At 35.2% G+C, this 25,577-nt stretch overlaps 2 protein-coding genes across 3 annotated transcripts in view; one reads left to right on the plus strand and one right to left on the minus strand.

Moving 5' to 3' along the window:
* Positions 1-9,069: 9,069 nt before the first annotated feature.
* On the plus strand, positions 9,070-21,536 carry LOC106881653 (proteasome subunit alpha type-4). Its single transcript, XM_089357703.1, has 8 exons — positions 9,070-9,088; positions 11,268-11,310; positions 13,633-13,795; positions 15,664-15,741; positions 16,609-16,697; positions 17,830-17,960; positions 19,521-19,644; positions 21,240-21,536. Exons 1-8 carry the CDS (start codon positions 9,086-9,088, stop codon positions 21,386-21,388), a joined length of 780 nt encoding a protein of 259 aa, XP_089213829.1. The 5' UTR covers positions 9,070-9,085; the 3' UTR covers positions 21,389-21,536.
* A 682-nt stretch (positions 21,537-22,218) lies between these two features.
* The window catches only part of LOC106881654 (putative aarF domain-containing protein kinase 5), a 29,521-nt gene continuing 26,162 nt past the window's right edge, over positions 22,219-25,577 (minus strand). For both annotated transcript variants that reach the window (XM_014932119.3, XM_089357702.1), the window contains exon 14: positions 22,219-24,743. In XM_014932119.3, the coding sequence (XP_014787605.1) occupies positions 24,728-24,743 (16 nt within the window). In that variant the 3' untranslated portion in view covers positions 22,219-24,727. The remainder of the gene's footprint in view (positions 24,744-25,577) is intronic.

The raw sequence follows: 25,577 nt of genomic DNA on the forward strand, positions 1-25,577 counted from the left end.
AACCCTATTGAACACCTCTGAGATATAATGGACAGGACACTTCATAAAAAGAACAAGAAAGCACTTTCAAAGTCAGATCTTTTGAGATTACTGCATAAAGCTTGGCAAGAAATTCTGACGAGTATTCGTCATCTGATCAATAACATGCTTAATAGGGTCCTTGCACTGAAAAATGCAAAGGGCATGTCTACTGAATATTAAATATTCACATTATAACAATTAATAAATAATTTTAATGTATAATTTCAGATCTAAATTTTAATGATTATAAGGGTGTCTATTTACTTCTGTCGTGTGTGTGTGTGTGTGTGTGTGTACACATATATACATATTCATATATACATATACATTCATATATATATATATATATATATATATATATATATATATATATATATATATATATATATATATATATATATACATAAATATGATGGGCGTCTTTCAGTGACTGTCTACCAAATCCACTCGCAGGGTTATGGCAGAAGACTCTTGCCCACGGTATCATGCAGTGGGACTGAACACAAGACCAGACGATTGGGAAGCAAGCTTCTTAACAACACACCTACTAAATCCACTATATGTGTGTATGCATCTGTGTGTGTGTGTGTGTGTGTGTGTGTGTGTGTGTGTGTGTGCATGTGTGCATGCATGCATACTTGTGTGTGTGTGTGCATGCGTGCATGCATGCATACTTGTGTGTGTGTGTGTGTGTGTGTGTGCGTGTGTGTGTAATATTTATTGGTTACTAGGAAATTATAAAATATAGCATGTTCTCCTTTTTATATAATTTTATATAATTTTATTATATTGGTTTCTAATCTTAAAAACTAATCAGAAAAATGAATTATTTGTATTCAGCATCACATATTCAATAAATCGTCAGGAGATGGACGAAATAGGCTGAAGACTGTATTTGGCCTGCAGGCCACAGTTTGTCGACTTCAGGAGTAAATAAGAGAACAAATATATTTTACTTGTTTTACAAATCAATTCAATGGCATTAACATATACTAGCTGACTCCGGGTGTATTCCATAGTTTAATTAGAAACGAACTTCAAGTATAAATGACCAATATGATGTTTTAAATGTTATATTTAAAAGTTCATAGCTATTAGGTGAAGGCATGGCTGTGTGGTAAGAACTTTGCTTACCAACTGCATGGTTCTGGGTTCAGTTCCACTGTGTGGCACCATGTGCAAGTGCTTTTTACTACAGCCTTGGGCTGACCGAAGCCTTGTGAGTGGATTTGGTAGATGGAAACTGAAAGAAGCTTGTTATATATATATATATATATACTCTCTTTTACTTGTTTTAGTCATTTGACTGCGGCCATGATGAAGCACCGCCTTTAGTCGAGCAAATCGACCCCAGGACTTATTCTTTGTAAGCCTAGTACTTATTCTATCAGTCTCTTTTTGCCGAACCGCTAAGTTACGGGGACGTAAACATACCAGCATCGGTTGTCAAGCGATGGTGGGGGTACAAACACAGACACACATACATATACATATATACGACGGGCTTCTTTCAGTTTCCATCTACCAAATCCACTCACAAGGCTTTGGTCGGCCCGAGGCTATAGCAGAAGACACTTGCCCATGGTGCCACACAGTGGGACTGAACCTGGAACCATGTGGTTGGTAAGCAAGCTACTTACCACACAGCCACTCCTGCACCTATATATATATATATATATATATATATATATATATATATATATATATATATATATATATATATATATATATATATATATATATATATATATATATATATATATATATATATATATATATATATATATATATATATATATATATATATATATATATATATATATATATATATATATATATATATATATATATATATATATATATATATATATATATATATATATTTATATATATATATATATATATATATATATAGATATATATATATATATATATATTTATATATATATATATATATATATATATATATATATATATATATATATATATATATATATATATATATATATATATATATATATATATATATATATATATATATACAAGGGGGTACCCAAATGAAACCAGAATTTTGCAATATTATTTTATTCACTTAGTGTTACATGTTTACACTTTTAGCACCTTCAAAGTATTCTCTATGTGAAGCAATACATCAGTCCAGGCGCATTTCCCACAGTTCGAAGCAGTGCTGGAACTCTTGCGAAGTGATGCCTTTTAATGCCTCTGTCATTTTGTTCTTTACCTCTTATACATCTGCAAATTCCATAGTACCAGCTTTTGTCACCAGTGATGACATTCAAAGAAAGGTCCCAGATCAACTTCCAACAGTTCTTTCAGTTTACGACATGCATTCAGTCATGACTGCTTTTGATCCTCCACAAGGCACAAATTTTGCTGCAACTCTTTTCATTCACAATTCTTCACTCAAAATTCATAGGCAGGAGCTCCAGGACTCACCAGTCATATAAACAAGTTCATCAATTGTTCTGTGGTGGTCCTCCAAGATCAGTTCATTAATTTTCATGATGTTTTCATTCGTTTGGGAGGTCGACAGTCATCCTGATTGAGGTTGGTCTTCAAGCAACATGTGGTCATTCCTAAAGCATGAAAACCACTCATAAACTTGTGTTTTGCTCATGGCAGCATCCTTGTAAACTGTATGAAGCATGACAACTGTTTCAGCTACCATTTTCCCTAGCAGGAAACAGGATTTCACAGAAGCATGCTGTTCCTTTGTTTCAGCCATCACAAAAATAATCGACGAACAGGAGAGAAGTGCTGCAAAACAAGGACGCATCACGTAGCAGTATGACTATACCCAACGCCGCCAGTTGGCAGACTGATTCCTAAGGGTCGTATCAAGTGGCTTCTAGTGGCAGAAACCTGAACTTCTATGGATTTGTCGCACAGAGAATGTTTCTGGTTACTTTTGGGTACCCCCTCGTGTGTGTGTGTGTGTGTGTGTGTGTGTGTGTGTGTGTGTGTGTGTGTGTGTGTCTATCTGTCTGTCTGTCTGTTTGTCTGTCTGTCTGTTTGTCTGTATGTATGTATGTATGTATGTGTGTACGTATGTGTGTGTGTGTGTATGTGTGTGTGAAGGTATGTGGCTCAGTGATTAGGGTGTTTGACTCACCATCGCAAGGTCATGAGTTCGATTCCCGTCGATGCGTTGTGTCCTTGAGCAAGACACTTTATTTCACTTTGCTCCATATCACTCAGCTGGCAAAAAATGAGTAATATCTGTATTTCAAAAGATTAGCCTTGTCACACTCTAAGTCATCCTGAATTTCGTTGAGAACTATGCTACGGGTACACGTGTCTGTGGAGTGCTCACTGACATGTACGTTGATTTTAAAAGCAGGCTGTTCCATTGGCTGGATCAACTGGAACCCTGGTTGTCGTAACCCACTCTCCTGAAATTGCTGGCCTTGTGCCAAAATTTGAAACCAATACTATAGAAAATATTTGTTGTGGTTCAAGGGAAGTAACTTAAATATTTTTCACAATTTCCTTTTACATAGCTAAGACTATTTTTATTTATTTATCTATACAAATCAATAAACTTACTGTTTAACCAAAAACAAACAATCCATTACTTTGTTGGATTTTTAACCAAGTGACTTTTATTTATTCATTTATTTATTTATTGCGAAAAAACATTCAGCGCTGCTTTTAATAAACAACTCATAGAAACGTGAACGTCGAAACATGAACCTATATACATTTGTCACATCAAAATTTCTAATTCCTTTGAAGTGAAATAAAATACACTTTTTCATATTGTGTTTGATATTTTCCTCTGATTTTCTGTGCACAGTGAAGCTAATTAATTACAGCCATATATATCTTTTGTTATATTTCGAATGTTGAGTTATATTTGATGTATGTTCCAGACCCACATAAAATTCGACGTCGCAGTCTTGTGATCTATGAACCAGAAGAAATCAATATTCACCAAAAGTTAGTTAATACACAGTTGTCTCCCCTATTAAATCATTTTCGTTTCTTTTGATCTGCTATTTAGTTCTATTCAGTGGAGGCGCAATGGCCCAGTGGTTAGGGCAGCGGACTCGCGGTTTCGATTCCCAGACCGGGCGTTGTGAGTGTTTATTGAGCGAAAACACCTAAAGCTCCACGAGGCTCCGGCAGGGGATGGTGGCGAACCCTGCTGTACTCTTTCACCACAACTTTCTCTCACTCTTACTTACTGTTTCTGTTGTGCCTGTGTCACGCTGAAAATCCCCGAGAACTACATTAAGGGTACACGTGTCTGTGGAGTGCTCAGCCACTTGCACGCTAATTTCACGAGCAGGCTGTTCCGTTGGTCGGATCAACTGGAACCCTCGACGTCGTAACCGACGGAGTGCCAACAACAACCTTAGTTCTATTCATACAACCATCTCCCTGCATTGTGGCAGCTTTGCATTTCTACAAATCTTGCCATTACACGAGTTTCTTTAACGTTAAGTACTTCGTATATTTTACCTCATTGAGTTCCATGTAACATGGGAAAACAAATACATTTCCTGTTACAGTATTTTATAATACGGCACAGTTTTCATGTACACAACGCTTCCATAATGCATAAGGTGTATATATATATATGCAAATAAAGCTGTCCATTACGGTGCTAGCAAAATTTATGGCTGTTTTATTTAGCAGATTATATCTGTTTTTGATTAGAAAGAAAGCTTAGCACATCTCTAAGGAACAGTTAACAAAACATAAAGCAGTCCGTCAGGAGACGCCATCCCCTTTTTCTCCACAAGTCAATTCTTTTGTTATATTAAATTTTGAGTTCTGATTTACACTGTGTTGTGCATATAAAAATATTGTTTATTAAAATTACTTCGTATTTATGGATTTACCTATCGTGGAAGTTTTAGTGGTAGAGGATCTCAACGGACGTAACTCAACATATAAAACGTTAATCATATGGCTATGTCCAGATTTTTTTCTTTTCGTTTTTCTTAAAATAATGCAAATGATTTGATCAAAAAATATAAAATTCTTTCCTGTATTTTAGATAATAGCCAACAACATATTGGCGACAACAACATGCCAAGCGAAACCGAGTATATTTAGCGAAGTATCTTATTTAAAATAAGACACCCGATGAGATTCAATCTGCATTGGTGGATGCAACAGTACCAGTTGTACAGTATCCTACCGACAAAGGACAGATGCAGAATGGGTCGAAACGATCGTTGTGCTGAATAAAGATTCTTGCAAACAACATTTTCCGTTTCCCTGCACTGACATTTATATCAAAACTGTTGATGACATCAGGTAGCCTAAACAGTGAAAGTGCTTTAATCGGCATACTACTAACCATGTAATTACATACATACATACATACATACATACATACATACATACATACATACATACATACATACATACATACATACATATATATATATATATATATATATATATATATATATATATATATATATATATATATATATATATAATAAATCTCTGAACGAGGTATAAACAGTAGCTGCACGACAACGTGAAGTATATTTGCCACGTAAATGTGGCTAACCGCTACAAGTATAATCCCAGGTAAATCCAGGCCGTATTTTGAATGTTGCAATATATACATCGTCAGTAAATCATAAATCTAAGTCATAGAGCAATAAATTATTTCTAGAAAGATCGTTACAGCCGGTCGTGGGATTACTCTGGATTTCGCGTACTTAGAGCGCTTAGCTTTCTCGTTGGACCTTAATTACAGATAACTTCACTTCAAAATGGAAGAAGAAAAGGCCGCGTGGCTAGTCTTTGAACTAAGGTCAAACGCAAAGGATTGTCTCCCTTAGACCACTATCCGGAATCTACTCGGCCAGCATGCGAGCCCCAGGATTTCAATAGGAATTTTTCTCCCTCTCTCTCTCTCTCTCTATATATATATATATATATATCAAAGAAATTATCGATTAACATTACTGATTAGAACATTTCAAAACGACTAATTTCTTTCGAAGATATATCCAAGGGAGACAACCCGATATTTTAATTATTGAATTTAAAAACAGGATACAGTAGGGAGTAAGACTTATATCAACACTGCAGTAACTTAGAACATGCTTTGGTCTTATTGGATCTCATCCGGGAAGTATAGTCTAACCGTTACTGCAGACTCTGAACATGAAGCGGCGTGCTAAATTTTAAAGAATTACTGCAGAAAATATAGCCAAAGACCGTGTGCATGAAACGTTAATAGTAAAGTGAACACTAGGATATAGGTGCGGGCAGGGCTGTGCGGTAAAGACGTTCGATTCACAACCACGTGGTTTCAGGTTCAGTCCCACTGTACGGCACATAGCGCAAATGTCTCTTCTTACAGACGACCAAAGTATTGTGAGTGAATCCAGTAGATATAACCCGTGCAGAAACCCATTGTGTATGTATGTGTGTGTGCGCGCGCACAGACACAGGTAGACACACCACCACCACCACCACTATCATCCCCATTAAAAATTTACCATTAAAAAACTGGGTTACCTCCCCTCTAAAAAATTGAGTTTGTGGCGACAAGAGATTGGATTAAAAGTGTTAGATCCTTTTGATTCAATACTTCAACATATTGTTGACTTTAAGCCTTCTCAATAGGCATGGTATAATTCGTTATAAAAATGTTATTAGATTCAAGAAGATGATTGATTTTTTTTCATTTTTATTTTATTGAGTCTTTTTTTTTTTTTTTTTGTAGTTTCCGCTCAGAGTTGCGGCCCTGCCAATGCACCACCGTTGGAAATTAGGTTCAACAATTTTCTTTAGATGGCCGAAATAACCAAAAGTACCAATATCTTTCATAAAACGGGGGAGATGACCAAATTTTCTAATGGGAGTGAGATAACCAAAAAGTACCGACAAACGTACGCTTGTGTGTGTTAATTTCTCCCCACTTGACAACCGATGTTAGTTTGTTTACGTTCCTTTGACTTCCCAGTTTCGGACTGAATAATTGCCAGACTTTAAAAACATTAAGTATTGCAGTCGATTTGTTTGACTAGAGCCTACAAAGTGGTGCCCCAGTATGGCCGTAGTCAAATAACTGAAACAAGGAAGAGTATTTCGTCGAGTAAACCAATAAATTTTAATCAATTAAAATTACTATTTATATATTTCAATAACCTAATGGCATAAGATTCTTAAAACCGTAACGCGGTAGATTTTTAAAACTACAAAGAAATGCGTACAGTTTGGTGCCCCATGATTGATGCGAATTTCGTTTTTCATAATCATTTTAAAGAAAAATACGTTTCATTAAAATTTTGTTTAGATACATTTTTGAAGGTGTAGATGACGATTATGTTGATAAAATTTATTCATTTGTTTTACTTTGGACTTCTTTTTTTTATCCCTCAGAAAGAGAAGAAAGATGATTTTCCCAGTTTACATTTACTCGGAATATTTTTGTCGTGATTTCTAATTTTATATTGCTAATGAATAATAGCAATTACAATAAAGCAGGCTTTTTTTAATAAATGTTTTAAAAAGTACAAAATTCCCTTTTTTTTTTTTTCAAAGTAAAAATATTATAAAGTTTTTGATTTCATCAACATAAGCTTCGAAAACTTATCTTGCAAAATTTCTCTAAAAAAAATTCATTAATAGAAAACTTTGAAGATACGCAGTTGCGTGGAGCATTAAACTGTAGGTATACCACTACAGTGACTAATCTAATTGAAAACAATTGAACTTCCGTTATCACGTCATTGATTAACATTTTTAGATATATGTTTAAATTAATTTATTAAAGCATTTATTTTAATAAAAAATTGAATTAAAATTATCTTTAATTTTTTTTAATCGTTCAGAAAATAATTAATTTCAATAAGTATTGAAATCATAACGAACCGAAATATACGAAACTAATATTGAACATTTTCAATATTTCAAGATGGTGAGTGATATTCACATGTATTCATTGAATTAGTTGTATTTTTTAATACATAAAGTTTACTTATCTCATCTAGCTTAGCAGTTATCAACTAATGAGAATAATATGATTGTGTTAATTCTTATTTTATGGAATGATTCCTCAAACAGGGTTTAATGAACCTTGTTAAATGAGAAGTTGCGTTGTCATCGCAATACCAAGCGCGGTTATAACCTCGCTTTCTTATTAAAAAAGAAGCACCGGTCATCTATTCACTGGTTTTTCTTATTTCCTTCTTTCTGATTATTCCCTCGGTTTCTTTGATATTATATTTTTCTTATAACGGTCTCTAAATTCTAATATAGACTATGTAGATGTACTTCCCTGTAGTCAAACACCGCTTCTTCGTGTATTACAACTATGTGTACTTAAAAATCAGTGTAAATTGTAATATTATCTTCATATCGAACATGATCTTTTCCGGAAATTGTGTTTTAATAAAATGCTTTATAATTTACCGTTACATTTTATTATTGTAAATTTGTCATGAAATGTATTTTATTGTTCGGTTTTAAAATACTCGGATATCGTAGGTTCACCTACAATAAAGCTTATCGTCGTTGTATGTAAGCGCCCGGCGAATTCAACTCTGCTACTAGTTTTCGATTAGTTGCAGCTAATTTTTTTCATTTATATCGTTAATACTGTAGAGAAAACCATGAACATCATACAATCTCATTCGATCTCGTCTTATGAACCTTTTATTTGCTTTGTTCTCTCTCCTAAAGTATATAAACGAACTGGTAAACCCCCCACATCTTCCACTTGGTTCCAGTTCCTCGTTTATTTTTTTCAAAAAAGTACATAAATAAATTCTGCTTTTGGGATGTTTATAAAATTAAGATTTTAAGATGTTCGATAACGTTATTGCTTTAAAAAATGCATTTATTTTAGATACTCGGGTACACACCACATAGGTTCTGTACTTTCTCCTCTTCCAACATTATGCATTTGTTTTAATGTATCATCGTAAAATCCTAGAATCTATGCTGTGACATCTCTCTCCCTCACTCTCTCTCTCCTTTTATATTACTATGGAAAATTTAGCCGTATTGATATTACCTGTGTCCTGTTCAGAAAACTTATGAATTGGTCAGGCATAAAGTTAACATGGTATATTTTGACACCTTCATAACACTTAGATTTTGTTTGCACAATATGTATGTATGTATACACACATAAAGAGAGAAAGAGATGTAACTCCTCTGTTCTTTCTGGCTTCTTTTCTCATTTTTTAACTTATATTTCCTGGCATATAGCTACCTCCCTTTCTACTGTATAGTCATTCACTTGAAGGGAATGTTAGTTTTTGCAAGTTACATGGTGATCTCATCATCAATGGTGTTATAAAGGAAAAGCATTCAGTACCCTCTGTAAAATGGTTGGCATTAGGAAGAGCATCCAGCCATTGAAACCATGCTAAAGCAGATATTGGATCATGATGCAATCCTTGGGCCTGTCAGATCCTGTCAATCTGTCCAATCCATGCCGGCATGAAAGATGAACATTAAAAGATGATGATGACACAGAATCAATTTACTTAAGAACATAGATGAATATATTATCTCAAAACATATTTTCATCACTATTATAGTTTTTCCTTGCAGTCTTTACTATGACTTGTTGCTTAACCCTTTTGATACCAACCTGCCTGAAACCATCTCGGGCTCTGTAATACAAATGTCTTGTTTTCAAAAGTTCTGAATTAAAATTTTCCACCTAACCTTAGTCACAATTTATATTCCTAACACCAGGTTAATGATAACTAAGTTGTTTTACTAAATTCTTTGTTATATTTTAAATTAATTGAAAGAAACACAGAGCATCTCAACTGAAATATGGTAACAAAAGGATTAAGTAATTTCTCTTCATCAAACTCTATCCTTCACCACATAGATTATCAACAAGACCGTTATTTTCTTCAGCTCCAGTTTATTTCGGTAGCAATCAAATCCCAACATGTAATCCCTAGTTTGTGACAATCATATCTCATTTATATGTGGCAACCTCTGCTTCTAATTGTCATGTCATAGCACCTTGTACAAGCATTGGGTTGGTGCATAATTATTGCGGCTTTTTTTTTCCAACAAAAACATCTTTAAATGACCATCTGCCAAGCAAATGGGAAACAGTAATTGAAGCAGATGGTGAATATGCTCCAGAATAATCATTTAAAGATGTTTTTGTTGAAAAAAAACCTGCAATAATTATGCACCAACCCAATATCTTCTACATAGCTTTAGATTGACCAATGCTTTGTGAGTGTAATTTAATAGATGAAGGCTATGTGCAAGTTTGTATATATGTACTGGTAAAGATTGGCAAAAAAAATACATGCATTTGAAGAGATACTTTGTGATATTCATTCTGCCCAAGTTGCATAGATACTCACCATTGCCCTCACAATGGTGTTGTGTCTTTACTTATTGTCTCCAGTAGTTTCGGCTTTCAACCTGTGAGAAACCAGTCAAATGAAAACTACTTACTTGGAAAACAAGTAAGGAAGAGCATCTGGCCATAGAAAAATCTTCCTTGCAAAAATAGACATAAAACCAAACAAAAAAAAACTGTGTGGTCTGATATTTTTTTTAATTAATATGCATTCAAGGTTATTTTTAACCCTGTAGTATTTAAACCAGCCATATCTAACCCAAATATTCAACCTATTTTATGTTAAAACTGGCTGGATCTCACTTCTTGCATCTACCCAACAATGTCAGTCTAATAATGATTTAAATTTTTTGCCATAAGGGCAGCTTGGGGAGAGGATTAAGTCGATTACATCAACCCCAGCGTTTCACTGGTACTTAATTTATCAACCCCGAAAGGATGAAAGGCAAAATCAGTCTTGGCAGAATTTGAACTTAGAACATAGCAATGAGTGAAATACTACTAACCATTCCATCCAGCATGCTAACGATTCTGCCAGCTTACCGCCTGATATCATTCTAATAATACACAATCACATCATCAAAATTTTGAAGCTACGAGATAAAGCATGATGAATTTAAAACAATGTGAATAAATAAGCATTACATTTCACAGAGTAACCTGAGTGCTAAAGGGTTAATCTTAGTCATCATCAGTACTGTTTCTAATTGCACTCCTTTTTTTCTAGTTTGCAATTTTTCTTAACACCAAATCCCCAAAGAAACACATACACACACACAAAATTATTTTTATAAGTTGTTAGTATTTTCTATATGATGTTGCCTTTCAATGTGAATATATATTTTAGTCATTTAAAAGTGTTATTCCAGTTTAAACAACATTTTTTCTTATTATTCTTCAGGCTAGACGTTATGATTCCAGAACTACCATTTTCTCACCTGAAGGTAGGCTGTTTTCCTTTTCTTTTTTTTACTAAGTCTCTTGTTTCTTCTTGAAATATTTTTTAAATAATCAGGATTCTTTGAAAAAAATGTGTAAAACCAGCAACTTTGTTGCAAAGTTCAAGAAAGTGGTTCCAGCTAGTTTCACTATTTCACCATAAAATCTCATTTCAAATTGCACATACCTTAACCCTTTTCTTACCATATTCCTTTTGAAATACATCACTTTTGTTTCAATTTGTTTTGGAAACAATGAAGAATTTTGCAAACTTTGTCATTTTTAAACTAGTTTTTGAAACATAAATTTATCTTGATATTTTGATCAATTTATAGCAAGAAGATTTATACGAACCTGTCTAAAACCAGGATTGGTCACAGACAGGGTCAATTGTTAATATCTAAATAATAAGGCAGCGAGCTGGCAGAATCGTTAGCACGCCAGTCGCAATTCTTAGCAGTATTTTATCTGTCTTTACGTTCTGAGTTCAAATTCTGCCAAGATCAACTTTGCCTTTCAGGGTCAATAAATTAAGTACCAGTTGCATACTGTGGTCGATCTAATTGATGACCCCCCCTCCCCAAAAATTTCTGGCCTTGTGTCTAGAGTAGAAAAGAATATCTCTAAATAATAAGGAATGGAATAAAAAAAAAGTATGGGTTAACCTTTTGGATACTAATCCATCTGACATCACCTCTGGTTCTATGATACACATTTCCTGTTTTAAAGTGTTCTGAATTCAGGATCCTTCATTAAAATTTCATGTTAATTTATGTTCCAAACGCCAGGCTTAACAATGACAAAGTTATTTTATTTAATTCTTTGTTATTTTCAAAATTAATTGTAACAAAGGCAGTGTGTTTCTACAAAAATATAGCAACAAAAGTGCTAAATGCAATGTCCTTCGTGACGAAAGTATGTTGTTGTTAAATTGATATAATTGATATAATCAAGAAGGATGGCAGTGTGCCCATGACCCTTATAGGGCCTCTCAGACTAGGGATGGGGGATGAGGAAGCTATCCTCAAACTGGGGTCCTAGCCCAGAATGGACTCCACTAATGAAGCCCAAGGTTCCAAGTGATGGTGTTAAAATAAGTGATCTATTAATTCTGCCTCCTGAGTAGGGCATGGCAGGATTTGAACTCAGAACACAAAGGGCCAGAAAAAATAGTGCAAGGCATCCAGTCAGACATTCTAAAGTTCTGTGTTGATTTTTTTTTTTTTTTTTTTTCAATCAACTCTGAAAGAATAATGCTAAATTGCTGAACTACTTTATTTTTCTCTTTGCTACCACTTTATCAATATTAACCCTTTTGATACTGCCCCACCTGAGACTGCCCTTGCTTCCATGATATAAATTCAGTGTTAAAGTGATTTGAATTAAAACCTTCCATCAAAATACACTTCATCCTTTAGTGTTCAAATTAGTGTCAAATGTAAAGCTTATTTATTCATATTGTTTTGAATTAGTCATATATTGTCTCATAGCTTTGAGATTTTGATGATGCCATTGTCTATTTTTAAGATGACATTGCAGTGTAGGTGTCAAGGCTAGTTTGAACTTAAAACAGGAGGCATATTTGGGCTGGATATGGTCAGATTAAATGCTAAAGGGTTAACAGTGACAAAGTTATTTTACTAAATTCTTCATTGTTTTTGAAATTAATTAAAACAAAAGTAGAGTATTTCAACTGAAATATGATAACAAAAGGGTTAATGAAGTCGTTATTTCATATTAAGTTAATAATTATTTGTTAGCTCTTTCACTGTGGCTATCAGATATATCCACTCAAAATTTCATTACCCTTAACCAAGGGGAAACAGTTTTTGATACCAATATGTCTTTTGTTGATGAATGTTATGTTAGAAACAATTTTTTGCTGGGATGTGTCGAGTTTATTGAGGCAACGTGATTTGCAAAAAATACCAAATCTATTTTTTGATAGTTATTTGACATCATTACTGGAATAAACATGAAATTTAATTTTGCAATTAAAGGATTAAAACCTTCTTGTAAATTTATGTTCCAGCCTTCAGCTTAATAATGACAAAGTTATTTCACTAAACTCTTCATTATTTTAAAAGTTATTTAAAACAAAGGTTGTGTATTTCTACAAAATATGGTAATGAAAGGATTAACAAAGTTATTCTTTATTAAGAATTATTTGTTATACACAATGAATTAAAATTTATTAAAGTAATATTTTAAAATATATTTCAATAAACATTTTACTATTTCATAGTTAAACACCTGGAATTGAAATTTATTTAAATAAAATCTTGAAATATATTCTTTTTATAAGCATCTTAATATTTCATTTTCAGGTCGTTTGTACCAGGTTGAGTATGCTATGGAAGCAATTGGACATGCTGGTTCTTGCCTTGGAATTTTGGCCACCGATGGAGTTCTTTTGGCAGCTGAAAGAAGAAATGTTAATAAACTACTTGATGAGGTTTCTTACTCAGAGAAAATCTACAAACTTCATGAGTAAGTCAAATTTGTACTATCATTCTTTTGTCTTTTTGATAAATTGAATTTGAATAGACTGCAGTGAAATTCTTTCAGTGACCAGGCAGTAGATGTGTGACAAAACTCTATGACACTTTAAAGTATATAATAATTTCTATTATGGGCATGAGGAAGACGGCAAGGTAGCAGAATCATTAGAATGCTGGGCAAAACGCTTAGTGGTATTTTGCTTGTCTTTACATTTTGGGTTCAAATTCCACCAAGGTTGACTTTGCCTTTCATTCCTTCAGGGTCAATAAAATAAGTACCAGTTGAACACAGGGGTCGATATATAATTGACTTATCCCCCTCCTCCAAAACTTGCTAGCCTTGTGCCAAAATTTGAAACCATTATAGGTATGGGGCCTGAAATTTTGAGGGGTGAGGTTTAGTTAATACCATTGATCACAGAACTTGATTAGTACATTATTTTATCAGCCCGAAAAGGCAAAGTTGGCCTTGGTAGGATTTGAACTCAGAACAAAAAGTCAGAAGACATATCAATGATGGGGGTCAGAATTATGATACGAGAGTTTTGATCCAAGTGTTCATTACCCCACTTCTCACAGTCATCCAGTGTGTCCCTTAGGCATCAGTATCAGCTTCCATCAAATAAGATTCTGTGTTGAATAGTAAACTCTCAAGATATGTCGGGATAAAAATTGTAAACCATTTTCATGTGAAATATAGCCTAACGAAGGTGGTGCCCCAGCATAGCCACAGACAAATGACTGAAACAGATAAAAAATAAAAGATACCCAGGGTAGAAAATAACTGATGATGGGTTTCTTAATTGATATCTCTAATACTTGCTTGATGTGACTTGAAGAAAAGTTTTTTTATCAACCCCCAAAATGATCCTTTCTACTGAAGGCACAAGGCCTGAAATTTGTGGGGAGGAGACTAGTCGATTACATCGACCCCAGTGTTTCACTGGTACTTAATTTATCAACTCCAAAAGGATGAAAGACAAAGTCGACTTTGGCGGAATTTGAACCCAGAACGTAAAGACAGATGAAATGCCACTAAGCATCTTGCCTGGCGTGCTAACGATTCTGTAGCTCACCACCTTATCAACCCCAACCTCAGCTGGATTTGAACTCTGGACACAGTTTTTGGACAAATACTGTGGAGTATTTTTGTCCAGCACTCTGAGGGTTCTGCCAATTCACCACCTGAGTAAATATATAAATATATATTCTACCAAGGTTGACTTTGAATAGAACGAAAACCAGACTCTTCTAATATTCCAAAATAGGGATATGACAAGCTGGCAGAACCATAAATACCAGTCAAGTACTGGGGTTGACACAATCAACTTAACCCCTCCCTGAAAATTGCTGGGCTTATGCCAAAATTTTAAACCAATATTCCAAAATAGGGTTGTAGAATTGACTGAAGTAGAAAAATGCCAGACTTTTTCGTATCATGAAGAAAGATGAAATAGCATTTGGCTATTTGGGTAGAGCCTTTGAAGAAATGCTCAATCAAAAACATAGACATCCACTTCCCTTCATGATACACAAAACTTATCTCATCTTTCAATTTAATTTACTTTTCATTTTTGTCTTTGACTATGAAGACTTTCACTAATTTCCTCAGACTGTAGCTTGTTTATGATGGGTGTGGTGCTCAGATGTCCTGTAGGTTGAGTGATTGCTTAAGTGTCTTTCGTTCAAATTCTAGCTGTGGACTTTTGTTATTCCTCATTATAGAACTAGCTTTGTTATGTTTTATCACACCAATATTTCAGATTAACCATTTCCTCACGATATTTGATTGCTTGATCCCCCAGCCCTGTAAATTTCCATGATTTCATTTGTTTTGTTATTTCAATTATTTTCCAGTGACATGGCTTGCAGTGTAGCTGGTATCACTTCCGATGCCAATGTCCTAACTAATGAACTTCGACTTATCGCTCAGAGGTTAGTTAATTACTTTTAAGAATGTAAAATATAATTGTTTTGAAATCTGCCTAACTGTCCTTTAGACAAGAACTGCAATATGAGCAGATTCATTGCAGTTTGCCAATAATATTCAATACTTTCACGCAGTCTTAATTATTAACCCTTTTCGTACTATCTATCTGAGACTATCTCTGGTTCTGTGATACAAACTTCCTGTTTTAGCCCTTTAGCATTCAGATTACTCTGTTAAATTTATACATACTTAGTCATATAATTTTGAATTACTCATGCATTATCTTGTAGCTTTGATATAAACAATGCGATTGTTTATTTTTAGAATGACATTGTAAGATTGGTGTGAGAGGCCACATTTAGTTGGTTTGAACATAAAACAGGTAGAATATTTTGACCAGACATAATGCTAAAGGGTGGAAGTGGCTATAATTTTAACCCTTTAGCATTTAAACTGGCCATATCTCACCCAAATATTTTACCTGTTTTATGTTTAAACTGGCCAAATCTGGCCTCCAACATCTAGCCTACAATGTCATTCTAAAAATAAACAATCTTATCTTTGAAATCTCAAAAGTATGAGGTAAGGCATGATTAATTCAAATCAATGTAAATAAATATGCTTTATAATTAAACAAATTTCCTTCAAAATTTTATGTTAATTTATGTTCTAAATACCAGATTGATATTGACAGTTATTTTACTAAATTCATTATTTTCGAGATTAATTGAAACTAAGTGTATTTCAGTAGAAATATGGTAACAAAAGAGTTAAACAAGTGATTAAATACATTATAATATATTATACCAGTAGTGTTTGTATTGAAATTTTTGTTTTATTTTAATTCATTGCTTACACATTTTTTTTTAAAGGTATTTATTACAATATGCAGAACCCATGCCTTGTGAGCAAGTCGTAAGTGCACTCTGTGACATAAAGCAGTCCTACACTCAATTCGGAGGTTTGTATATCTATCTATCCATCTATCTGTCTAGCCTCTCTACACCTGGTTCAAAGCCTCCCTCAATACATCACTACCCCACACTCTTATCTTGAGAGTTACTTGATACCCCCATGAGTGTTGGTGCTACACGGAAGAGGCAGCTGATACACTCAGTAAAATGGTTAGCATTAGGGAGAGCAACCAGCAGCAGAAACAATGCCAAAATAAACACTAGAAACTAATGGCTGCCCTCAAGCTTCTTGGGTCCTGTCCAACCCATGCCAGCATAGAATACAGACATGGAATGATAATGATGATATATGTAGACATACATACAGACATGTTAAATTCACCTATTTCTTTATAGATTGAAAAAGAAATGATAAACAGCTTTAATAGATTTTAAACTTTTATTAGGGTCTCATCAGAATTGCCTTCATCATTTGACTACTCCCAGAAAAACAAGTAGCCGATCTGTTTATATGCACACCAAATTCAATAGCTTCAGAGAACTGGAGTTACTAATTTGCATATTATAAGTGTCTAACACTTTATGTATTCAGTATATATATTTTAACATTAAGGTGGTGAGCTGGCAGAATTGTTAACATGACAGGCAAAATGCTTAGCAGCATTTTGTCCATCTTTACATTATGGGTTCAAATTCTGCCCAGGTCGACTTTATCTTTCATCCTTCTGGGGTCAATAGAATAAGTGCCAGAATTGTTACACAGAATAGAATAGGTACCAGGATTGTTAGCATGCCAGGCAAAATGCTTAACAGCATTTCATCCATTTTCACATTCTGAGTTCAAATTCTGCCCAGGTCGACTTTACCTTTCATCCTTTTGAGGTCAATAGAAAAAGTACAAGTTGAGCCCTGGGGTTGATGTAATCTGTTTAACCCTTCCCATAAACTTGCTGGCCTTGTGCCAAAATTTGAAACTAATATGTATTTTAGCATTCTTTGATTTAAACTTCAACCATTTTGTTGTACCTTTAAGCAAAGCTCATGATTCTATTTACCTCAGTCTACTCAGCTAACAATAGGTTCCAATCTTCCATGTAAAGCTGTCTGTAGAATTAATAAATTAATACTATTGTGTTTTATAAATTTCTTGTAATTTTGCATGTTTGTATTAATTTTCAGGTAAAAGACCATTTGGTGTTTCCATTCTGTACATGGGTTGGGATAAACACTATGGCTTTCAACTTTACCAGAGTGATCCTAGTGGAAATTATGGTGGATGGAAAGCAACTTGCATTGGCAATAACAGTGCTGTGAGTATTGTGTATTCTTATGTGTTACTATCATGTTAATTATTTCTGACATAAGCATGATGTCGTTAATGTTAGGTGGGGATGTATTTGATTGAATCAACCCAATAGTTAAGGTTGTTTAAAGCGTGACACTCAGCCCAATGACTGAAAGCAGTTTTAAGTCATTCTTCAAGGCAGTGATCCAGTATGGCTGCAGTATAATCACCAAAACAAGTAAGTTAAAGTGATTCATGCAAAAATGACTGCTTCACCTTACTCGTTTCATGGGGATACTCAAAAAGCTTAAACTTCATACAAACAAGGTCACATACATACGTGTGTGTGTGTGTGTACATATGTATATTTGTTTTGACATCATGAAATAATTATAAACAAGTATTGCCATCATATGAGTAAAGTTTTTCTTATTCAATATTCCATGAAAGCATGGAAATAATATCTTGCTTGAAAATAGGTGAAAGTTGGCAATGGGAAAGGCATCCAGCTGAAGAGAATCTGCCTTAGGGAATTCTGCCTAACCCATGCAAGAATGAAAAAGTGAATGCTAAAATCATCATCATCATCATCATTTAACGTCCGCTTTCCATGCTAGCATGGGTTGGACAATTTGACTGAGGACTGGCAAACCAGATGGCTGCCCCAGGCTCCAATCTGATCTGGCAAAGTTTCTACAGCTGGATACCCTTCCTAAAGCCAACCACTCCGAGAGTGTAGTGGGTGCTTTTACGTGCCACCTGCACAGGAGTCAGTCCAGCAGCACTGGCAACAACCTCGCTCAAATGTTTTGTTCACGTGCCAGTAAGGCAATGCTGGTAACGATCACACTCGAATGGTGCTTTTTACGTGCCACCGGCACGGAAGCCAAGCAGCTGCTCTGGCAGTGATCCTGCTCGGACGGTGCTGTTAGCACTCCACTGGCATGGGTGCCAGTCATCGAATTTGTTTCAATTTCACTTGCCCCAACAGGTCTTCGCAAGCAGAATTTAGTGTCCAGTGAAGGAAGGTTGGCATGGGTGTCAGTCGTCGAATTTGGTTTGATTTCAAATTCAATTTCACTTGCCTCAACAGGTCTTCGATGATAATAAATTCTTTTTATGCCTTCCTTAATTGCAGTTCAGTATAAAGACAGTATGAGATCTCTAACCAGTATGTAATTACTTTATTAACAAGAATGTCACTTGTTTCAAATTTCTTTTCCATGAAAATGCCACATTTTCTCATAGGTACTACCATAAGAGACCCATGTACCTGACACAACCCACCTGAGACCACCCTCTTAAAAAAGACAAAGTTATTTTATCACACTCTTCATTAGTTTCAATATTAATTAAAACAGAGGCAGTGTATTTCAACAAAAATATGGAAAGAAAAGGGCTAAATGCTTTAAAAACACTGTTCGGAAAGCTTCGTCCTGAATCCTATTGAAGATAGTCTGATAAATATTTATCTAATTTGCTGGAGTTACATTTCTTTCTTTTGCAGCTCTCTAACAAAGTTGAGATTAATTAAAAGATATTTAAAGATTGTCTTATTAAACAATCATTCTATTTTCAACCACAGAGTGCTGTCTCAATGCTAAAACAAGAATACAAAGAAGCAGGAATTACACTGGAGGAAGCTCTTTCTTTAGCCATCAAAGTCCTTAGCAAAACATTGGATATGACCAAACTAACATCAGAGAAAGGTAAGGGATTTTATATATATATTGGGCCTCACCGAGGCGATGACTACTGACCGAGACCTTTGGAAATGTGCTGTGCGTGAGAAGACCCGGCAAGCCAAGTAAGATCGTTGCCAGTGCCCCTGGACTGGCTCTTGTGCGGGTGGCACATGAGATGCACCATTTTGAGCGTGGCCGTTGCCAGTACCGCCTGACTGGCTCCCGTAGGATTTTCGAGTGAGATCGTTGCCAGTGCCCCTGGACTGGCTTGTGCGGGTGGCACATAAAAGACACCATTTCGAGCGTGGCCGTTTTCGTGCGGGTGACACGTAAAAGCACCCACTACACTCTCTGAGTGGTTGGCGTTAGGAAGGGCATCCAGCTGTAGAAACTCTGCCAAATTAGATTGGAGCCTGGTGTTGCCATCCGGTTTCACCAGTCCTCAGTCAAATCGTCCAACCCATGCTAGCATGGAAAGCGGACGTTAAACGATGAAGATGATGATGATGATGATATATATATATATTTTGCAGGATTTAAGGTTTTTTTGTTTGTTTTTTTACTTGTCAATTATAAGAATTTATAGTCTTTGAATTGCATGCTTGTTTTTTTATTATAAATTTAACCCAATCAAGACCACACATGGTACTGTGATGTGAACTTCTTGTTTAAATTATGTATGTGCCCTTAATTAGTTGCTGTTATTTGTGTAGTTTGATGCAACATTCATACATCTAATATAACCTTTCGTAATAAACTCATATAGTAGCATGTTACCTTGGTTAGCTGCTCTTTTTTCTATATACTTTGATACTACATTAACCCTTTAGCATTCAGATTATTCCACCAAATGTAATGGTTATTTATTCAGATTCTTCTAAAGACATAGTGCTTTGATATTTCAATGACATGGTTGTTTACTTTTAGAATGACATTGTCAAACAGATCTGAGAGTCTGAATCAAGCCAGTTTGATCATAAAATACTTGGGCTTGATATGGCCAGTTTAAATGCTAATGGGTTTAATACACTAAAGCTAACCTTATGTAATAAACTCTTATGTAGTAACATGTTGCCTTAGCTGCTGTCATTTCTATTTATTTCTATAAAGTAAAATGTTGTTTTAGTTGCTATTATTTCTATTTATTTCAATATTACATTTATGCGTGGAGGCGCAATGGCCCAGTGGTTAGGGCAGCGGACTCGCGGTCATAGGATCGCAGTTTCGATTCCCAGATCGGGCGTTGTGAGTGTTTATTGAGCGAAAACACCTAAAGCTCCACGAGGCTCCGGCAGGGGATGGCGAACCCTGCTATACTCTTTCACCACAACTTTCTCTCACTCTTACTTCCTGTTGTGCCTGTATTTCAAAGGGTCAGCCTTGTCACACTGTGTCACGCTGAATATCACCAAGAACTACGTTAAGGGTACACATGTCTGTGGAGTGCTCAGCCACTTGCACGAGCAGGCTGTTCCGTTGATCGGATCAACTGGAACCCTCGACGTCGTAAGCGACGGAGTGCCAACAACAACATTAATGCATTTAACATACTTTTTGTAATAAACTGTTATATAAGTAACATGGTTCTTTTTTTTTTTTTTCCTATCCCTATTTAACAGTTGAAATTGCTAAACTCACTCGCGAAAATGATGAAACAAAAATCAAGATCCTTCCCGCTTCGTATGTAGAAGAGTTAATTAAGAAACATGAAGCAGCTGAGGCTAAAACAGAGGCAGAGAAGAAGAAAGAAAAAACATCAACCTCTTAAAAGTGTAGTGAGACAGTGGGGTTACATTATGACCAGTCATTTTTTTCATTATTATTTTTATTATTTTTTTTAATTTCAACAGTTGGGTCTTGTTATTTTGGGGACACTAATCACAACTGTATTAAAAAAATATATATATAGAAAATAAGTTTCTTGTTCTTTGCTGTTATTTTTTTTAAAAACTGACTTATCAGAATTGTCCACAACTGGATATTTTACTTTATATTGATCTCTTTCCGCAGGTACTACATCAGCATCTTTCCCTAACCCCATATACACACACTCCTGCAACCAACCCAACAACAGGTCATCCCTCTCTCATCCTTCTCCTGTCTTCATCATTACTATTCTGCTGCTCTGCACTGTCAGACATCTCCTACTACCCCCTTTTCTCCCTTAACTCATGCATTTTTCATCCACCATTGACTACATCTGCAAATTGCCCAAGGACACAATGCACCACCAGGAAAGGAACTCATGCCCTTACAATTGTGAACTAAATATCCTAACCACTAAGCCATGCACATTCCACACACACACATATATATGACAGACTTGACACAGTTTCTGCCTGACAAATTCCATTCAGACAATATTAGTCAACATGAGGCTATCTTAGAAGAAACTTGCTTGAGGTATTGTGCAGTGGGATGAGATTGAACCAGGAACCAGAAAGCTGTGAAGTAAACTTAAGCACAGCTATAAAACGCTTTTGATGACATGAGCTACGCTCAGCTTTCTAGATAGAGTCCTCTTTACACAACTCAGACTAGCAACATAGGGGAAAATGATGATAATGAAGAGAGAAATGAGCAAAGAAAAAAAATACACAATATATTACCACATAAGCTATGTTTCACTTTATTTATAAATATCTAGTTTTAGAGTTGCATGTAAGTGGAATTATAAATAAAGGTTATCTTACAAGAACGTTTTTTATCAAAATATACTTCAATACACATATATAAATAATATTGCATTTGTATAAAAAAGATATATGTGTATGTGTGTGTGCATTTCATATTTACACACAGAAGTAAAAACAAAATTTTGTATTTTTCATTAGCTTACCATCAACAACAACAACATTTTAACATCTACTTTTTCATGAGATTATGTGGGGACAGATTATCTACAGCTGGATGCTCTTGCTGTCACCAACCCATCGCTTGTTTGCAAATGTGATAATAATCTCAGTCTACTGAATAGCAAAGTATCTAGACATGTTTAGGAGAACAGGACACAAATGACATCCTTTGAACAAGGCTTTTGTTTACAAAAATCATACATGTCAAGGCATACTTTCCTGATAGACTTCAAGCAAATGGCAGCAAAACCAGTTTGCAACTAGCAAAGAAACATGTAGAAGTTACTATCAACCATTCCCTCATAAAAAATTTATATAAATACACAAGGTACAACATCATCGTCGTCATGGGTTGGACGGTTTAACTGAGGACTGGCAAGCCAGAAGGCTACACCAGGTTCCAATCTGATCTGGCAAGGTTTCTAAAGCCGGATGCCCTTCCTAATGCCAACCACTCCAAGAGTGTAGTGGGTGCTTTTTACGTGCCACTGGCATGAGGGCCAGTCAGGCAGTACTGGCATCGACCATGCTTGAATGGTGCTTTGTATGTGCCACCAGCATAGGACCCAGTCACGCGGCACTGGCACATCTAAATAAATATGAAATTTGATGCAGATAGCCAATGAGTATTTTCTCAGACAAAAAAAGGAAAATGCAGTGGATCTCAACCATTTTTTGCCTATGGACCCCTTTGTTTCCTATTTTATGCTACTGGAACCCCATAGCCATTCAATGTTTAAAAAACATCCGTTATATTTTTATCATTGAATAGGCGTAGAAGTGGCTGTGTGGTAAGTAGCTTGCATACCAACCACATGGTTCCGGGTTCAGTTCCACTGCGTGGCACCTTGGGCAAGTGTCTTCTACTATAGCCTCGGGCCGACCAAAGCCTTGTGAGTGGATTTGATAGACGGAAACTGAAAGCCCGTCGTATATATGTATGTATGTGTATATATATATATATATATATATATGTGTTTGTGTGTCTGTGTTTGTCCCCCCAACATCGCTTGACAACCGATGCTGGTGTGTTTACGTCTCCGTAACTTAGCGGTTTGGCTAAAGTGACTGATAGAATAAGTACTAGGCTTACAAAGAATAAGTCCTGGGGTCGATTTGCTCGACTAAAGGCGGTGCTCCAGCATGGCCACAGTCAAATGACTGAAACAAGTAAAAGAGTAAAGAGAGTATTAGGAATTGTATTTAAAAAATTGATTTTTTTTTTTTTTTTTTTTTTTTTTGAATGGTAGACGTATAACCAATTTTATTGTACTTTAGTTTTAACAATAAAATCTTATATTGACCCCAGTTGAGAACCACTGCTTTAATATGTGTTTGAAATGAATATTTTAAAAGCTGAAACAACAGGAGAAGCACAGATTTCTCTATACCCATCAAATATGTATGTTTGTAATTCCTTGTCTTGACACCAGGTGATTGTTATAAATCAGTGTCATTGTCATTACAAGCAGTGTCATTCGTTTCTAATATTCTGCAAAAACATGTCTGGCCGTGGAGAAATATTTTGCTTGGAAACAGGTAAAGGTTGATGACAGGAAGGACACCCAACCATAGAAAATCTACCTCGATAAATGCCATCTGGTTGTTGCAAGCATGATAAAGTGGATGTTAAAACAATGATGATATATGTGGGTGTTTTTGTCTTAACATCGTCCAACAGTTGTGAAACGAGTGGTGTCCTTTGTTTCCAATCTTCTGTGAAAACGTGTCTGACCATGGAGAAATACAGTGAAGATTGGTAACAGGAAGGGCATCCTACCATAGAAAATCTGCTTCAATGAAACATGGAAAAGTAGACATGAACTCTCTTGATACCAACCCGCTTGAGATCTCTTCTGCTTCTATGATACAAGCTTCATGTTTAAAGTAATCTGAATTAAAACCTTTCAAAATTTCCTGTTCCAAACAACAGGTTAATAATTACAAAGTTACTTCGTCGTTTTCAAAATTAATTGAAACAAAGGCAGCGTATTTCAATAGAAATATGGTAACAAAAGGATTTAAAATGACAACAATGATGATGGTATCCAGAAGTACATGACATCATGTTAAAGCAACAATATCGGACATGTAAAAAAAGCTACAAATATGAAGCTATGACAGGAAAAAGAGTCATATTTCCTTTTTTTCTTTTTCTTCATTTTTTACACAAAATTTAATGAGTTGTTCTAAATACATCCTTAATTTTAGAATGTGTCCAAGAATTGGAGGCTTGGATGTTTGTTGGAGTTTCAGAGGTTTTCGTATCTGAAAGAAAAAAAATATATATATATATACAGAATTAATTTTAAAAGAAAATAATTGTTTTTGATTTAAGCACAAGGCCAATCAGTAATTTTGGAGGAATGGAGTTTAGTCAATTCCGGTTTCAATGGAGATATGAGCAAATTATTGGAGTAAATGTAAACGCAAAATAAGTCTAACAAATTTACTCTAGCGCTAACACAGGAAAACTGAGCCAATACTTTATTGGGAATCATAATATTGAACACTGAGAAATTTCATCTCTAACTCAATTGTTCTACCAGCGAGACTTGGAAGAACACAGTAAGGAGAGATAGAAGAACTAAATATATTCTATCAAATATGCCTCAGAAAGATCTTATGGGTCAACTGTCAGGACTGTGTCACAAATGAGAGGATTCTGAAAAGAGCAATGTCATAACCACTACAAGACATTGTAGCAGAGCACCAATTGCACCTGGCTGGCCACGTTCAATGATTAACCAATCAATGACACTTGTAAAACAGCCAAGGCTTGGGTATTGCCTGCGAGCAGGCCAAATATTATTTGGTGGCAGACATTTCAAGATGACCAGAAGATAGTCAACATTATGTGTAAGACAGGCAGCCAACTAAACTCAGAGGAGGAAGCTTGCCCTCCAATGCATTGAGCAGTGCAGGAGGACTTGAAACTAAAAGAAAGAAAAAAATGAGCACTCACAGATTATAATCCAATGTGAACTTAATCTGCTTGTTTGACTTAACTAATAATGATTCCAATTAGGTAGGTATAAAATTCTAAATTTGTAGCCAAGTAAAATTGCATCTTGTAATAAGTTAAGGGCAGATAACTGTACT

Source organism: Octopus bimaculoides, chromosome 9, assembly GCF_046866305.1.
Source record: "Octopus bimaculoides isolate indiv1 chromosome 9, ASM4686630v1, whole genome shotgun sequence".
Taxonomy (NCBI): Eukaryota; Metazoa; Mollusca; class Cephalopoda; order Octopoda; family Octopodidae; genus Octopus; species Octopus bimaculoides.